This window comes from Patella vulgata, chromosome 1, assembly GCF_932274485.2.
Source record: "Patella vulgata chromosome 1, xgPatVulg1.2, whole genome shotgun sequence".
NCBI classification, from domain to species: domain Eukaryota; kingdom Metazoa; phylum Mollusca; class Gastropoda; family Patellidae; genus Patella; species Patella vulgata.
In genome coordinates, this window is record NC_065879.2 from 74,174,635 (window position 1) to 74,191,856 (window position 17,222).

The 17,222-nt window shown below is 36.5% G+C and overlaps 2 protein-coding genes across 2 annotated transcripts in view; one reads left to right on the forward strand and one right to left on the reverse strand.

Moving 5' to 3' along the window:
- LOC126811878 (adenylate cyclase type 3) overlaps window positions 1–7,651 on the forward strand; it is a 48,234-nt gene extending 40,583 nt beyond the window's left edge. The window contains exons 16-21 of the mRNA XM_050537911.2: window positions 528–686; window positions 1,209–1,355; window positions 2,522–2,620; window positions 3,093–3,213; window positions 3,863–3,987; window positions 4,728–7,651. Of these exons, the coding sequence (XP_050393868.1) occupies window positions 528–686; window positions 1,209–1,355; window positions 2,522–2,620; window positions 3,093–3,213; window positions 3,863–3,987; window positions 4,728–4,880 (804 nt within the window). The 3' untranslated portion in view covers window positions 4,881–7,651. The remainder of the gene's footprint in view (window positions 1–527; window positions 687–1,208; window positions 1,356–2,521; window positions 2,621–3,092; window positions 3,214–3,862; window positions 3,988–4,727) is intronic.
- Window positions 7,652–8,054: 403 nt separating this feature from the next.
- LOC126811869 (stromal cell-derived factor 2) lies at window positions 8,055–16,390 on the reverse strand. Its single transcript, XM_050537885.2, has 6 exons — window positions 16,261–16,390; window positions 13,350–13,462; window positions 12,576–12,658; window positions 11,782–11,921; window positions 10,798–10,879; window positions 8,055–10,429 (listed from the first exon to the last, which is right to left on the reverse strand). The coding sequence occupies exons 1-6, from the start codon at window positions 16,319–16,321 to the stop codon at window positions 10,258–10,260; spliced, it is 651 nt and encodes a 216-aa protein (XP_050393842.1). The 5' UTR covers window positions 16,322–16,390; the 3' UTR covers window positions 8,055–10,257.
- Between the last annotated feature and the right edge of the window lie 832 nt (window positions 16,391–17,222).

Sequence of the window (17,222 nt, forward strand, 5' to 3'; positions counted from 1 at the left end):
TCGATTTTTCGTCCCATCAGAACGACTTGACAGCTGTCCTTAGACCCTCCTTCCTGCACCACTGGCAAGGGGAAACCACGTCGGAAAACCCCGATGAACTTTGTCAGTCAATGCAGGGATCAAACACGTGACCCCCCGGCTAGCGAGTCAGCGTCTTACCCACTTTAATTAGCCACCGTGGCTCCCGAAAGTGAAGAAAAAACCGTATAGTTTCGTCTGATATACATAAACCCTGTGACAAGCTATATATCGGCTGTGCGTGGCGGAATTAGCATATAGATCTAATCAAATCAGCTTTTTCGGCGTGGAGGGGTGAGGTGGGGAGTACAGGAATGACCCAATAGGCATACAAATTTGAGTGAACGGTCAGGATGCTTGATAGATGGTATGTGTATGTGCCTGCACAAATTTAACTTCGGTTTTGCTTTTTGCTGTTGTGAAGAAGTGAAGTGCACAATACGTTACCTTTTTTTTAACGTTTAATCATCTTATAGTTTGTTTTATATATTTATAAATATTTTAACAAGATGGATAAAATCTACAGACGTCTGTTTTTTTGGAAAGTCGAGTCTACCAAACAGAAAGAGGAAGTGACATTGTTGAGAGCGAAGAACGAGGCTCTTATATACAATATTCTACCTACGCATGTGGCGAAAGATTTCATTGGACAACTCAGATGTGACGAGGTGAGTTTTCATCTATTTAAAATTAGTTGCTGATATCATGATCGAAATTCCTCCTGGTTGGTTGGATGGTCGAATAGAGCGGGAGCCCAGGGGGTTAACCTAGCTGAAAAGTGTACCAATTTTCTCCTATATGGTATCAATGTATGTATATCTGGTATCATCAGAATGTAAGTCTGCCTAATCTAATCTAGCCTAGCTTTGGTCTGGAAATTAGATTTTCATTTGGTACACTTTTGAGCTAATCTAGCCTAGTTGGGGGCCATGGCATTTAGGGCGTGGAATACCACACCCACCACCAGAAACCCGGCAGACTTACATTCTGATGATACCAGATATACATACATTGATACCATATAGGAGAAAATTGGTACATTTTTCAGCTAGGTTGACCCGCTGGGCTCCCGGTCTACTGGAAAACGACCCCCGTCACCCACCGTACGTTAAAACTTACATGTAATCTAACATGACGTAATAATTAGAAGGATTACCCTCTTAATTTTAAAAGCCTTTTTATTTTGACAGGAATTATACAGTCATTCGTATGGTCATGTTGGTGTTATGTTCGCCTCATGTCCAAACTTTCACGATTTCTATAACGAGAGTTCGATTAATAATAATGGACTGGAGTGTCTCAGATTTTTAAATGAAATCATTTCAGATTACGACGAGGTAAGTTTCATTATTTTGACTCGAACAAAAATGACGTTACTGATACCACTTCTCCTCAACATACAGTCGCTCGGGTGGGACGAAAAATCGAGGTCACGTGTACACATTGGCGTGCACGTAAAAAAAAACCTTGACAGTTGGAATTGGATTTTAGCCGAATTTGTAATAAGAATCCAATAAAGATTGTTGTGTCTTTTTACCATATTGACTAATATTATGTGGTATTTAATTTAATTTGAAATGCAAATCCAAAAACGTGGTGTCGGGTTTGCTAATGCACTGGACACATTAGCCGAATCGTTCGGCCGAATCGATCGGCCGAATCAATCGGCGCCGAATTTTATTCGGCCGAATGGGTGGACACACTAGCCGAATGCTTCGCCCGATTCAACCTGTCGATTGCATCACCTTTCACGTCACATGATTAAACATGGCGGCGTCTATGTCTTCAATCTATCACGTGACTTCTCGATATGAGTGGTGATTGGCTAATGAATTCTATATTCGGCCGAATGCTTCGGCGAAGCGGACACACCAGGCGAATATAATTCGGCCGAATATATCAAACCTGTTTGATTCGGGCGAATCATTCGGCCGAATGACAGTGGACACACTAGGCGAATTTCGACGCCGATTGATTCGGCTGAACGATTCGCCCGAATCATTCGGCTAGTGTGTCCACCGCTTTACTCTTTAAATGGCACCTGGTGTTGGTAACCATTTCTCTTTTGATGAGTTCACATAGCGAATCGATTTTTATTTCACTTTTGCTTTTTTACCACTAAACTGGGTCTGGCGACAGTCTTCTATCGAGTACCTTCGGCATCTGAAATAGTGATCGAAACCGACACCCCGGTTAGCTATAGGTGTAAGGTGTGATGATTGTTGTGCACGAGACAGGATATCCTCTCTGTTTTGTGAATAAGAGTGGGATAGGTGTCATATGTGTACTCGGGCAACTACTGTCTCCCGTTGTCCAACCAATTATTAGAAGAATCCCTAATTTAGCTGATCAGGCAAGGGGTCAAGATTTTGTAACGGCGTTTCAGTTAGGTTTAGTAAATGCCACAGGAAGCGCCAAACCAACCGATGGAAGGTCGCGAGTAAACCCGTTGGAGGTTTGGGGAGTCAGTATTTTAATACATAAGTTTGTTTATACTTATCAGTTATTATCTCAGCCGAGGTTTTCAAGTGTATGTAAAATAAAGACGGTAGGACCAACATATATGGCAGCTAGTGGAATGACAGATCTCATATGTAGTCAGGTAAGTAATCAGACTAGGTTTAATCATTATACAACAATATGAGATTTTGTCGGGTACTTCTCACCATAACATTTTCTTTGGTCTTTTCTATAGACAATTTCTGGCTTATCGCAGCAGAAGGCCGATTTATGTCCATTAATTAATTTTGATCTTGCTGGACGGAGGGGCTGACAAGGAAAGCTGTCTAGTCGTTCGGATGGGACGAAAAACCGAGGTCCCGTGTACACATTGGCGTGCACGTAAAAGATCCCTTGGCAGTTGGAATTCGATATAAGAGTAGGCCGTAGTGCCGCTGTCCGGGCAAAATTTCCCTCATAGCACACTGTATGGCGTATGCCCGTCTTCATTATCCCAGTTCGGAGCAAAACAGTACGACGTTAAACCCCATTTCATTTCATTTGATCTTGCTAATATTGTCAAAGTAAGATGACGTGGAACCTGAACTCTGATCATTTTCAATTTATATTACCAGACACAAGATATAAAAGAACGGTGGAAACATTTAGATGATTTGGTTCAGTTTGCTTTAACCATGAAAGAAACACTAGCAAAAATTAATGAACAATCTTTCAACCATTTTGTTTTAAGAATAGGTGAGTAAAACAATTAAATTCCATATCTCTTAACTTAAGGCTTGTGCGCACTGCACGGTTATATTCTTCTTTCAAAACTCCCGTCACCAATTTTTTTTTATATAGTTATTTGTTCTGATAGTTAGATTTGGGTTTCAAAAACCAAAGTTACGTGTTAACAAGTTGATGTCGTGGCAGTGACCATTAGTCGAGTGACCAGCTATACAGTATTGTTTACATGCAGTAGTACAATTGAAAGAGGTGGATTAGGGAGTTCTAAAAGAAGTACCCCTATCCTCACCATGCACGAGACCTGTTACACTACCTATTGCAATCTTTTGGTCTCCCTTTAAAAATATTCGACGGTCCTGTCTAATATATTTGCACACGTACATACACGTGTACTGGCGAGTTTCATATTATGCCAATAATTTCACCAACTTATTGCTCATCATTCTGAAAACTTATTACACTGTCTAGAGACATGCGTATTCAGAATCCATGTGAAACCTACGAGGTTGGACAGGGGATCCTGCTCCTTGTCACGTACAAACTGAGAATTGAAACTATTGACTTAATGACAAAAGCACACGCGTCAGACTATTCGCCCCGCCCCGCCCTCTCACCCTTGTGATTAAGGAAACGTTCTGTTTATTAATTTTTAATTTAGGTATAAACCACGGGCCAGTAATTGCCGGTGTTATTGGAGCTAGGAAACCACATTATGATATCTGGGGTAATACAGTAAATGTAGCAAGTAGAATGGAATCAACTGGTCATCCAAATAAAATACAAGTAAGACTAGGTCACCATACACTAACCGATTATTTGTCCTTTTTACCAGGACGTTAAATAATTTAACCATTTTGTCTACACCTGATGCACCGTATTTTGGAGCCACGGTGGCTAAGTGGGTAAAACGCTGGCTCGCGTGTTCGCTCCCAGTGTTGGTCGAGAAAGTTCATCCAGATTTTCCGGCGTGGTTTCCCCTTTTCAGTGTTGCAGGACGGAGGGTCTGACAAGGACAGGTGTCTAGTCGTTCGGATTGGACGCAAAAACGAGGTTCCGTGTATACATTGACGTGCACGTAAAAGATCCCTTGGCAGTTGGAAGGGATACAAGAGTAGGTCGTAGTTCCGCTGTCCGGGCAAAATTTCCCTCATAGCACAACGTATGGCGTATGCCCGTCTTCATTATCCCAGTTGAAGTAGACAGTAGACGTTAAACCCCATTTCATTTTATCCTTTTCCATTTCATTTAATGTCAGGTATTTTCTTTGACTGTCCTTAAATAGATTGATTAACCACAGTACAATGTCTTTACTAAGTCTGTGTTCAATGTCCTTGTGGCAATAATTGTTTTTGCCAATTACAGTGGCTCACATCAAACTTCAAAGAAAACAGATAACCGACAAAAAAGTGATTAGATCTGAAATGATTAGACCAGTCGGAGCGCAATAAAGATACAAATTTAATTAGACTGACATTTGGTGACACTTTACGAAAATTAATTTTACCAATTTAATTTTCTTACAGATAGTGGAGGAAACAAAAGATATTTTAGAGAATTTTGGTTACTCGTTCCAAACACGTGGCTTAATCTCGGTCAAGGGTAAAGGAGATCTAATGACATATTTTATTAAAGAAGAACCTAAACAAACGGGAGTTATACCCAATCAGATTATTTGAAACCAAGCAATATATAATAACGCCCAATCAAACTATTTATAACAGAGGCTACTCAAATCGTAAAACACAGTGCTGCTACCCAAAGATAGTAGGTAGCCAGTCAACAAAATATCTGACCAATGCAGTCCATAAGATTGTCGCATTTTCATTTGTTTGGGAGTAACGGGGGGAATACTTTTACAAAAGACGGGCAACAACAGATGAAGTAACTATCAGCAATAAATGTTATAAAAAAGGCTCAAACATAGACAAAACATGTTCCGGTTATCAGATTTTGTCCTGGAGATTTTTCAAAGTGATCAAAGCAAATGACAATCGGAAATTGTTGTAATTGTATAGACATCTGAATCTTGATCTCACAATGTGTATAAATTAATGAGATAATAATTTTAACATCACTTTATTTGAATTGTGGGTTTGTTTGTGATTTCTGCGTATTATGTCTTGTCCTTATATTTGTTTTTGTGTAAATTATGTGTGGTGCAGTACCCCTGCACTTACTATTAGAATGTCTACAACTGTATATTGCTATCCAATCAAATTGTCTTTAACAACTATTGCAGTCTAACAGAAAACACGCCTACGCAAGAAATTGATGGGGGGAATTTACGTCCGCGATATGGACAGTCTGTGTGTTAAAATTGATACACTGGTTAACATTACAAACTGATTCAGATAATGATTAGCCAAGGTTGTTCAATGATGAACCCATCTAGACCAGACAACGCGGACCAGCACACCACCATACCTATCACTTGTTTCCAGGAGCAACGCGTTAAAATTGGATTGGGAATGGTACTGAAGGGGTCCATCATATACTGAGCGCCATGGAAAACGCATCACTTAGTTTTTCGTATAAAAAAATGATCCTGTAAACATATCTTATTTATTTTTCTTCTTATTGTGAACAATATTCAAATGGGAACACATCAATAACAACACATTTGTACACTTATGGATGTTTAATCTGTAATCAACGGTACAAAGTCAGAGGGGTCAAAACCAAAAGTACGACACAGATGTCAGTAGCGCGTGTGTCCTCCACAGGCTCTTACGCACGCTGTGCAGCGACGTCGCATGGAATTAACCAATGTTTGAAAGAAGGCGTGGGGCAAATTGTTCCATTCTTGGACAAGAGCAGCGTCTAAAGCACCAATGGTGTGCATCTGTGGTCCCCGATACAGACGGCGTCCAATCTCATCCCAGACATGTTCTATCGGTGCCATGTCCGGAGGCATTGATGTTGTTAGCAGCCAGGTAGTCTATACTAAAACGGGCGGTATGCGAACGTGCATTATCCTGTTGGAAGTGCTGAAGTTGTGGGTGAGCTCGAAACAACAATTGGTTGCAAGACATCATCACGGTAGGCTACAGCATTAACGCGACCCCTGCAAATATGTAGGGCGGTCCGGTGATGAAATGTGAAGCCTCCCCACACCATTACACTTCCCCCACCCCATCGATTCGTTTCGAAGACGCAGCAGTCTGCAAGACGTTCCCTGAGACGTCTCCACACACGTTGACGGCCATCAGCGTGATAAAGATGAAAGCGACTCTCATCACTGAAGAGCACACTTTGCCAGTCTACTCTTCTCCATGTCTGGTGTCCTTGAGCCCATATCAAACGCCGCTGACCGTGATGATCCCTGAGGATAGCTCCAACATAAGGTCGTCGTGCACGGAGTCCTACTTCTCTTAGACGACGTCTTACGGTGTTGGCACTTACGACTGCTGCACCTGTTCGAGTCGCTGGGCGGAATCTGTCACGCAGATGAGTGACCCGGATGTAGCGGTCTTGAGTCTGGGTTGTAACGTTGACGGTCACGTGTTGATCCAGTAACTCGAACACGTTCCACCAACCTTACAATAGTGGACTGATGACAATTGAAGTGTCTGGCAATAGCACGTGTAGACATGCCAGCCCTGGACATTCCCATGGCTTCATTCCGTTGATTTTCAGTAAGTCTCGGCATCTCTAGCTCGATTCCTTCACACGTCCAACAACAAATTACGACAGATTGACGTTTCACGGTTCATGTACTGCACATTAAGTTGAAAACATGCTTTTAAAGGGCTCACACACAATGCTGCACGTGAATATTGGGTTTTTCATGTGCATCTCGTGCAATTTTTTTTTTTGTGCATACGGGCAGATATTTTTTTTGCGTTTGGGGGCATTGTGAGAAACAATAGTTCATAGTATTGCATAATATTATACATACAAAACCACCTAGTAATAAAATATTTGAGAATAAAAGTGATGCGTTTTCCATGGCGCTCAGTATATATTGCGAGGTTGGGGTTTTCGTCCTCTCATTTTGTTCTACGTTGAACCTGCCATTAATAAGACTACTGGCTCTTCTGCTTGACAAGGTTGTTCACTCGGCAAACCTCGGCAGATTCCGGAACCCTACATCTAGCCTTTGTTGTTGGACACCGGCATTAACCCTACGACTTTCAATTTTACCCCCTCCGACCACTCACGTGATGTGTGACGACGGAATGCATGTAAAACAGTGACCACACGTTACATACATATTATGACTTCTGATATAAATTTTATTATATTGTATGTAGAATTTCAAAACATTATTTAAAATTACAAATTGCAATGATCCGGATTCAATATTTAATTGATGTGTCGTGACCCAGCAATACAATTGTGTTGCCTTGGTAAATCACAATTATAGGCTTTAATAAGGTGCAGTGGAATTGTTTAACCAGGAACAGAGTGCACTGACTCAAATTCTTTGACCTTATGGTAACATGTTATACAGACATATCCAATGAAATTGTTTGAAAAAAAACCACTTGTGGCGATATCCAATTAAACTGTTTTTTTTAAATATGTTGAGTTTTGTTATTGTGCTGCTATTTGGTAATGTTGAAACATAGAATAATGAGGAACATGGAATTAAGAAGTCCAATGTTGCTGGGAAAAGGGATGGAAATGTGTTAGTAAATCGCCCTGCCCCCCCCCCCCCCCCACACACACACTTTCTCCAAATACAACAATTTACCCCCTTCATTTAAAAGCGTTAACATTTAGTCTGTTGTTATGCTATCAGTCTATCAAGTATAAACATCAAAACTGTTCCACCATCGAAATGCCTAATGACATGACGGTCCACAATACGAATGATGCTGATTCCTTTGGTAAGATATATGCACAAATGATTTCCAATTTTTTATTTTCAAAAAACAAAACGAACACTGGTGTATTCGCCAATAATTTGCGTGTACATAATACATTAATATAATAATAAAATATTGAAATATGATATAATTTTAATATATCATAAAAACTCCTTAATGGCAACATGTACAGTATTTGATGAAAATATCAATAGAATGAAAATGTACATTACTAAGATATAAATAAACTTAACAAACAATGGCCTTAATTTAACAGTTATCGGATACAACGTATATTGATTTGGGTGTATGTAGTATTAGGATATGTGACATATATGACTAATTCCTACGTGTTGTCGGCCGACATCAAGGAGATTGAAACGCCCGACAATGGAGAAATCACGAGGTAAACTCGTAGATTAAAATTATAATCACTCTTATTGGATTGATGAATAGTCTGTTTAAGATTAGATTGATGAATTGTCCGACAAAGGATTAAGTCAATCAATCAAGGCAGATTAAGTAGTTAATCAAGGTAGGTGTATGTAGAGACGGAATAACACGATAAATACGTTGATCACTTAATTACCTAATCAATCCAGCGTATTATCAACGATAATCGGGTTGAGTGGTAGTTATACACTCAGTAAACTATTATTAATTTTGGAATTTTAAATATTATTCACCATGTCTTGATGTCCGATTGGGCACATTCCCGGTCGGACAGTTTTGGGCGTTTGGAAAATAGCGTCGGACAAGTCCGGAATATACGGGCTAAATCCCATCCCAGGTTGAAATCATGTTTCGACTGAAGAATAAGAAGCCACAAAGAAAATATCTATGAAGTCTTCCAAATTTAAAGTGACAGGTAAATGAGTTAAGAGCCAATATGACAGAAGACTAATAAGCATTTTCCTTTACACATACATGTGTTTCAAAAGTCAACAATATCTACTTCCTTAATGTAAAATCTGTTATTATTACTATGTATTTAAACATATGTGAGTATATAAAAACTTCAAACTTGTATGAAAAATATAGCATAATTATTACTACATTTGTCAAAGAGAGACAGCAGCGGGAAATCAATAGACAGTAGACAATGTAAAATTAAGTTTGAACTGGTTGATTTAAATAACTCTTGGACCAATATCTTTATTCTGGCATATTGGGGCTTTAACAAAATTGTGGCCTGAAAATATTTTTTTAACCTCATGGATAATCATCAGTTATCCTTCAAACAATTGCAAGAAATTCAAGATGGCAGTGGGAAATTACTTGAAAGTAATGTGAAATTTCAATGGTCACAACCTGATCAATTTTAAAAATTTTGTAATACATCTTAAGGTAAAATTACTTTTTATTGGTATATTCTGAAAGTCTATATTATGTGCGGTTAACTCTGAAATATGGGGACTTTAATAAGTTATTAAATCAGTACTTCAACATGTTTGGATACAATCCTAACATTAGTCAATTTGACTATTTACACAATCACAATAAACAATAATATAACATATTGTACAAAACAAATGTTTACAAATTTACCGAACATATACTGGTATTTAAAGACATGAACATGGTTGATATCCCCTACCCTTCCCAAATAACCCAACACTATCCACTTTCTTCAGTTCAATCCCCATTAGTTGTCTTTATTAAATGTTCTCCTTTCTTAATAAGTGGAGATTCTTTATCAACTAATAATTACTAGCCTAGATTTTCTTCATTTAGCATTCAAACATATTCAAGCCCACCACACACAAGACATATTCAAGCAGATTTCTATTCTCAATTTGTTGAACTAGTTAGTTCTCTTAAATCAGATTAATCTGTGGATCAAGCTCAGTATTTAACACTTATTCTGGTATGCCGGGACTTAAGTTTACAATTTATTGTAAGAGATTTCAGTTTTAACCAATAAAAGCCCAGGAGTCCTGTGTCACAGAGTTCACAAATTAAATGTTTGATTTACGTGTAGTCTTAAGTGAGCTTTGTGAAACATGACCAAGATCTAATAATTTTGTTCCATTTTAATATGAAAGGAACATAAACAATATGAGCAACTCTAAAATACCCGAAACTCAATAAAATCAGTCCAATATTTTCTTGTAATGAACAGTTGGTTGAATCAGATGAAAAATAGATTTGTGTGAAGTGGACCTCACTATCATAAAAGCTTGTAACTAACAAAATATATAAAATGACCTCTGATATATATAATTTATAAATATTAATAACATCATAATTCATCATGCTCTAATACTGTTCCTGTATTTGGGTCTGGAGCAGGTTTTACAAAAATACCTTCAGCTGCCTGCCAGTAATTCAAATTATTTGGTGATGGATGAGCACTTATTTCCCTTTGTCCATTTATAGGTCGACCAAAGGTATCACCACTCACATGTAAGTAACTGAAAGTATAAAAGATTAGGGACTCATTATTAAACACCAAGCATGAACAAACCTGTGACAAATGGACAACACAGTAAAATAGTGTGTCTGATACAGGGATATGGAATAGTTAAAACATCCACTGGACACTGAACAGGGCATTTACAGACTCGCACATGGCTCAAAGAGACACAAGAGTCAGAAAATCAAATCAAATACAACTAAGTATAAACTTAAATTCATATATAGATACATGTAATGGGCATCATGATCTACAGCAACCAAAAATCCTAGTGTGAGAATTTAAAGACAAAGAAAGAGTAAATTTTGATAGGAGAGGAGAACTCAAAACCATTTGTAAAATATTACGACATAAACATAAACTTACTGTTCAGTTACAACATGTCTAAATCTAACTTGATCTTTTCTACTCCAATATCTACCAGAACATGTAACAACCCAATTATCACCTACAAAAATAACAAATTACATTATATACACTTCAAAAAAAGTAAGGGATATTCAGAAACAATACAAAACTGCGGAAATGCATTCTGTTTTTATTAGAGGTAACCAGTGTATGTTAATAACAGGCCAATTGCCAACACATGGACATAAACAGTTCATATGGACCGCTTATATGACGGCCCCATTTCACTCGCAAAGAGATACATTGTCAAAAGTGAAAATGGACATCTTTGATTTTTGTCTTAATAATGAGTAATTGCTCCACCAATCCGCAGACATTCAGCAATTCGTCGTGGCATGCCCCTAATCAACCGTCCAATCACGATTTGGGGCAATCTGTCCCACTCCTCTTGCAGTGCCACAACCAATTCTTGCAGTGTTGTCGGTTGACGTTGACGAACACGTCTCTCGAACAAATTAAACATAACACACTAAAGCAAAGATACGCTAAACAGTAAATTTTATGCAAGAAACGATAGGAAAGAAAACATGGATAGATAAACCAGCACGCAGCATCCTTGAAGTGTCAAATTTGACAATGAACCCCTCTCACGTGTATGGCGCTATTGCGTGTGGCATGTGCAGCTCGGTGGTTCTGTTGGGGCGATAAGTTCTTCATCTGTGAACATACTCCCAAAGCATGTCAAATGTTCATGATTATTTATCATATCACAACCTCCATAGGTATTTGCATTCCAATATCCCCTACTTTTTTTGAAGAGTATATATTAAATGCCTTTGCAATGGGCTTTGTCATTTTGAATTGTGAGAGTTGTCTTTTTTTAGAGTAATTCAAGAGCTGAATTGTTGTTTCTTTGTATTTACTTTTGGCAAGTACAATGTGCACTGGTAAGATTAGATCTGGTTATAAAAACTAACACAAATTTATGTTGCTGTTACCTACCTTCATCTCCATCTCCTTCTTCACCAAATGCACTGACCTCAAGGTTACGTGATAATGGAGACTGAAAATGATGACTGTGAAGATTACGTTTAGTTGAGAGATGTGTTAATCGAATACTCTGTCCACATTTTATCGGTGCTCTGCAACAAAAAACAACAAATTCTTTAGTCATTAGAAAACTCCCAAATTTTACAAATGTAGTAGAATATGGGACTTTATTTCTTGCTATAGAATTTTTCAAACAGCATATTTCTTATACATGTAGGTCAATCAAATATATATTATTTTAATGTAAAGAGTGTTGCTGTTATGTCAGTAAGTGTATTTATGTATTAATAAATGTTCAAGCAGAAAGGAAAGCTCCTAATGTATAGGCCTACAACGTATTTAAGACCATGCACCTTATAATGCCATAGGTCCATGCTAAGACACATAATGAAAGCTGTATGAAATGTTAAATAAGATGCTTTAAGTTAGAATTGATTGATTAGAATAATTTTGGATCAAAATGTTGTTAATAAAGGGGGTACTTTGGATTACCTATGCTCTTAAACTATTACCGGTATATATTTAATTTTTATTCTGGCATCTTCTAGCTTTCAAATGCATCATCGTTTTGTTTATCAGCATCATTTGTTAGCAACAATTAATTTTTTTTACATTAAATTAGTCCATTACCAAGATATAGATATTATCAGATACATAAGCACACTAATAATGTGTTAGCTACATCAACCTGGGGTTGGGTAATGCGAAGGGACACAAATAACTATATCATCCAAATTTCTACTTACCCTCTGGTACAAGTAGCACCAGTTTTAGGTTGAACTTGCCAGTAACTATTATGATCATCTGATGAATCAACTCCGGTCACAGACTAAAATATAAATTAATATGGATGATCATTATCATTATTTATCATACACTTCATTATGATGATTTACTTTAAAAAAGGGAGATAATCACCCTTCGGATAAAAGTTTGCAGTAAAACTGGGCTTGTTAAAATATATAGATTACTGAATATAAAATGAATGAAATAACACTCTGCTGATCTAAAGCAGAAAACTTCCATTATCAAAGGTGTATGTAATTAAACTAGACATTAAGTTTCATCACTCTCTCTCAATTAGAAGCAGAGTTATTGTGTTCTATCTTAAGTCTAGACCAATCAAATCGCTTATTTCTGCTCAACCTAAGCGGAAAATGCCCATCATTCAACCCAGTCAAGATATTCACATATCAAACATCATCAAGTTTGAAAACTGTACCTCAATTAGAAGCAGCTACAGTTATTGTGCTCTTATGTGTAAGCAGTAAATGCTCATTAACAAATACAATAAAGGCATTCATCTAACGAATAATCACGCCATTCCACCTCAATTAGAACCAAAGTCATCCGTCCCAAAAGGTGTGATGGACTGGACAAACACAAACCTATTTTAATAGTCGCCTGCTTTCTTTGAAAGGCAGGGAACAAAAATATTTTGGATCTACCGGTAATACAGTTACTGGTAGTTACTTACAGTGATTTCATACAATAGTCTTAAATTCATATGGAATGTTTACCTGTTGTCCACTGCCTGAACCATACTTAACATCATGGGAATGTAGTCGAACATCGTGTTGGGAATTGATTAACTTTAATACTGAACCACATGTAACATATTCATAATTCATCTCTGAAATAAACAAAATGATATGGCATGTCACTTATCATAAGTCATTTCACTTTACATTAATGGATGTACAACAAGAGGAGAAAAATTTACACGGCTTCATTACCTTCTGTATGCAACTTCTCAAGCAAGAAGTGGTATCAGGTGTCCTACATGAAAAAAATTAAGATGAATTGCCTCACTACTTATATCCAACTTGTGTAATGATTTGGTGTATGAATGTTGTTTATCATGTTCTGTTTTACCTGTGTCTTCTAGCGTGTCACATCTTCAACTAGCGCAACAAAAATAATTCTAAAATTGTTAACTCATAGAGAAACTGAGTTGGCCTATTGCAAACAAGTATTAGCTGGCATCCTACAAAATGTGTGAAACGTCTATATTTTAGAAGTATATTGACATATCTAACAGGTATATTTTAAGTTATTACTCGGTTAGGTTGCCTAGAGTTATATCGTTATACTGTCAGAATATAAAAGAACATCTAACTTAACACAAAGTTCAATTTTATGGATACACAATTATTGAGTTTAATACTATGAGATTTAATACTATGAGACGTTCCAACAAGGATACTCTCGTTCCAACAAGGATACTCTCGTCTTTATCATAGTATTAAACTCAGCAATTGTGTATCCATTGTACCTTGTGTTAATATGTTCACTTATTAAATGTCTATCAAATAAAGTATACATCTTACTTGTTGGATAATGGATTGGAAATTTTACTGAACAATGCTAAATAAAGATTCCGTCAAACATGATTAGCTATGAGGACCAAGGGGGTAGAGCTAAGTCATATCCTTTGAAACAAATATCGCGACATTTTACAAAATGTCAGTAATTTATTGTTCATCTCTCTGTAACAAAGTTAGACATACTCTCTGAATATTCACTTAACATTTTGTAATCAATATTATCAAAAATTAAGTATAAATATACGCATTATGTAGATAGCCACGAAGACTTGCTAAAAATGTTGGTTTATAGGCTGATTGCTGTTGTTTATTACAATTTAACGTTGAATACATTCAATTTGATATTATGGATAATTATTTAAGTTTATTTACATATGAAGGGGGCATAAAATGGTTAAAACATAAAAAAGTTATTGTTTGTCTATTGGGTGTACATGTTTGTGCGTTTTTATAGTTACAATTGGAGTACATGTATATTCATTTGCCCATGCAGGGCCGTTTTTCTAATTCAAGCACATGTCTTTTTGAAAATGAATTTTACATTTACAATTCAAGACCACTAAAATATAAAATGTCAGTGTTGTCTAAACAGAAGTGTCCATTAAAGAAGTCAAATAGCAATTATCAGATCCTGGACAGCCATGACACATCAATGACAATCAGTCTACCGTTACTCTCTATATTTCGTCTTAATTAGAATTTATTTCAATAAGAAAATCAATGATTTCTGAAAAATCAAAGCATCGGTATACGGTACACAATTCGTTAAGATATACTGAAAATTGAACAGGAGCTGAAAAAGGTGAAAAAAAACAGGCGAGTAGTCACATGGTTTAAACAAAGCTCTAGGCGTTTGCTACATGTAACTTAATGGAACGAACACCCGGGAGTTTTAACGTTATTTATTGCCATTTATTCATCATTAAACAAAAAAATATGGTAAATATATGTAGCATGAAAAGAAAAACATTTTTTCAATATTTTTGCAGAAAAATCAAAACTGCCATATATCGCAGTATGATCGTTATTTCTGAAGAAGATATTTTTGACGGTTTTTATTTCTGTGACGGTTTTATATCGAAAAAAAACAGAAAATGTCGCCCGGCTCCACCTGGGGGTGGGGGTGGGGAGGGGCTTTGAGTCACAAAGAATCTCTTTCAGCTTAATGATAGCCTATAGTAATTGGGCAGTATTGGATAGTGTCCGAAACGGTTAAAGGCTAACTAGTTCCTTTAAGAACTGTCTCTGATCGGACGATGCCCGCTGACAGTTCCTATCGCTTTCTATATAGCTGTAATATGAAAATATCGCTCATCTCGACCTCTGGTTGAAGGCTATTTTGGAATCCTTACCGACTATTTTTCACCCTGATTCTTTTTTGTTTGCCAAAGTAATCATTTATTGCCCCAGCTGACACATTTATAATAATCAACACTATTTTCAAGCAGAATTTTGCGATTAAAAACATACACATAATATGTTTGAACATGCGCAGACCGCATGTTTATTTAATCGCTAAATTATACTTGAACAAAGTGCTGAATTATTATAAATTTGTGTCAGGTATCAACCAGGTATGATGAGAAATGATTCCTTTTGCAAAAAATAAACATTATTCAGGGTGAAAAATAGAAGATATGGGTTCCAAAATAGCCTAAGAAAAGAGGTGGGGAAGAGCGTTATTTTACCGTATTTTCATATTGCAGCTATATAGAATTTAGAAAGCAATAGGACCGATCACATTCAGAGACAGTTCAGATCACATTCAGAGACAGTTCGGAGCCAATAGAAATAAAACCTAAAGTAAAGTAAATTGTTATGTTTTCGGATGTCAATGCTGATATTAGCTATATATTTAGACAATGAATTCCTTTAGATAAATGTAGGATCTCAGATAAAAAGGTAGAAGATTACATTGATACTTTTTTTGAACAAGGCTTTAATCAGCACTAACACTAACAGACAGAAAACTAAACGAACAATTATAATTTATTAATTATGAGTATCGTCGAATAGCCAGTTTGGATTATCATTAACATTAATACAAATTGCAGTTCTCTCAGAAATTTGTCAATGAGAGTTTCTAAATGAATGATATATTTACCAATTCCACTTATCAAATCTACAGATAAGAAAATCAGAAAGGTTAAAAAGCTGAATTCCATTTTGAAGCCTTCTAAACACTACTTGCTCTCTGCGACCGACACGTACGTGCTAACTTATTTACCTTCAAGCATTGGAGAGTTTTTACGGAGTTGTCTTTCTTTAAATGCTAGGCAACTTTTATTAATTTTTCGTTTAATGCTCTACTTATTATAAATGTATCCTGAATTTAAGAGTTTCTTTGAAATTTTGATCATTTCTTATACATCATTCCAACACAGTTGTCCTTTAATATATTATCATCGTCATAAGAACCTATTAAATAGCATAATGGAACTGTTCGCAAATAATTAATTTTATTGGAAGATTGACTTGGAAAAATCCAACTTCCTGTTTTCTTTTGGGATTGCCTCCCTTCGACTGCTGCTCTTGTAAGTGTCAACAAATTAATGAATTATTTAGTTAAAAAAATATTTGATGTTTTGAAGATGAGTTCATGCAAAACAGGTTTGATATAGAGCTTTAATGTTTTCCATATATTGTAGCCAATGCAATGGTGCAACAGAAATATTTGCAATATATGAATATTTCTGCCAAAATGAGACTGAATGTCAGTAAAAGCCAAAAACACAAAAAGTTAAAAAAAATAAAATATAATAGAATTATTTCAAAGTGATGAATTGTATCTTATACAGATTTACATACAAACTCTTACAAGCATCAGTACAGCTTAAAATATAGGAATGCATGAATTGCTACACAACTACAAGTACAACAAGGCAAAGTCAAGATTACCGGTACATGACATCTCGGAACGGCGACATTTCAGACTCAAAAAAATATGTCCTCAATGTTTTGGACTCAGGAAGGTGATGTTTCAGACTCTAGAACAAGTTGAAAGGAAAGGTTAAAACAAATCTGTTATAAGCCAAAAACGATTTTATGTAATAACATGCAAGTAAA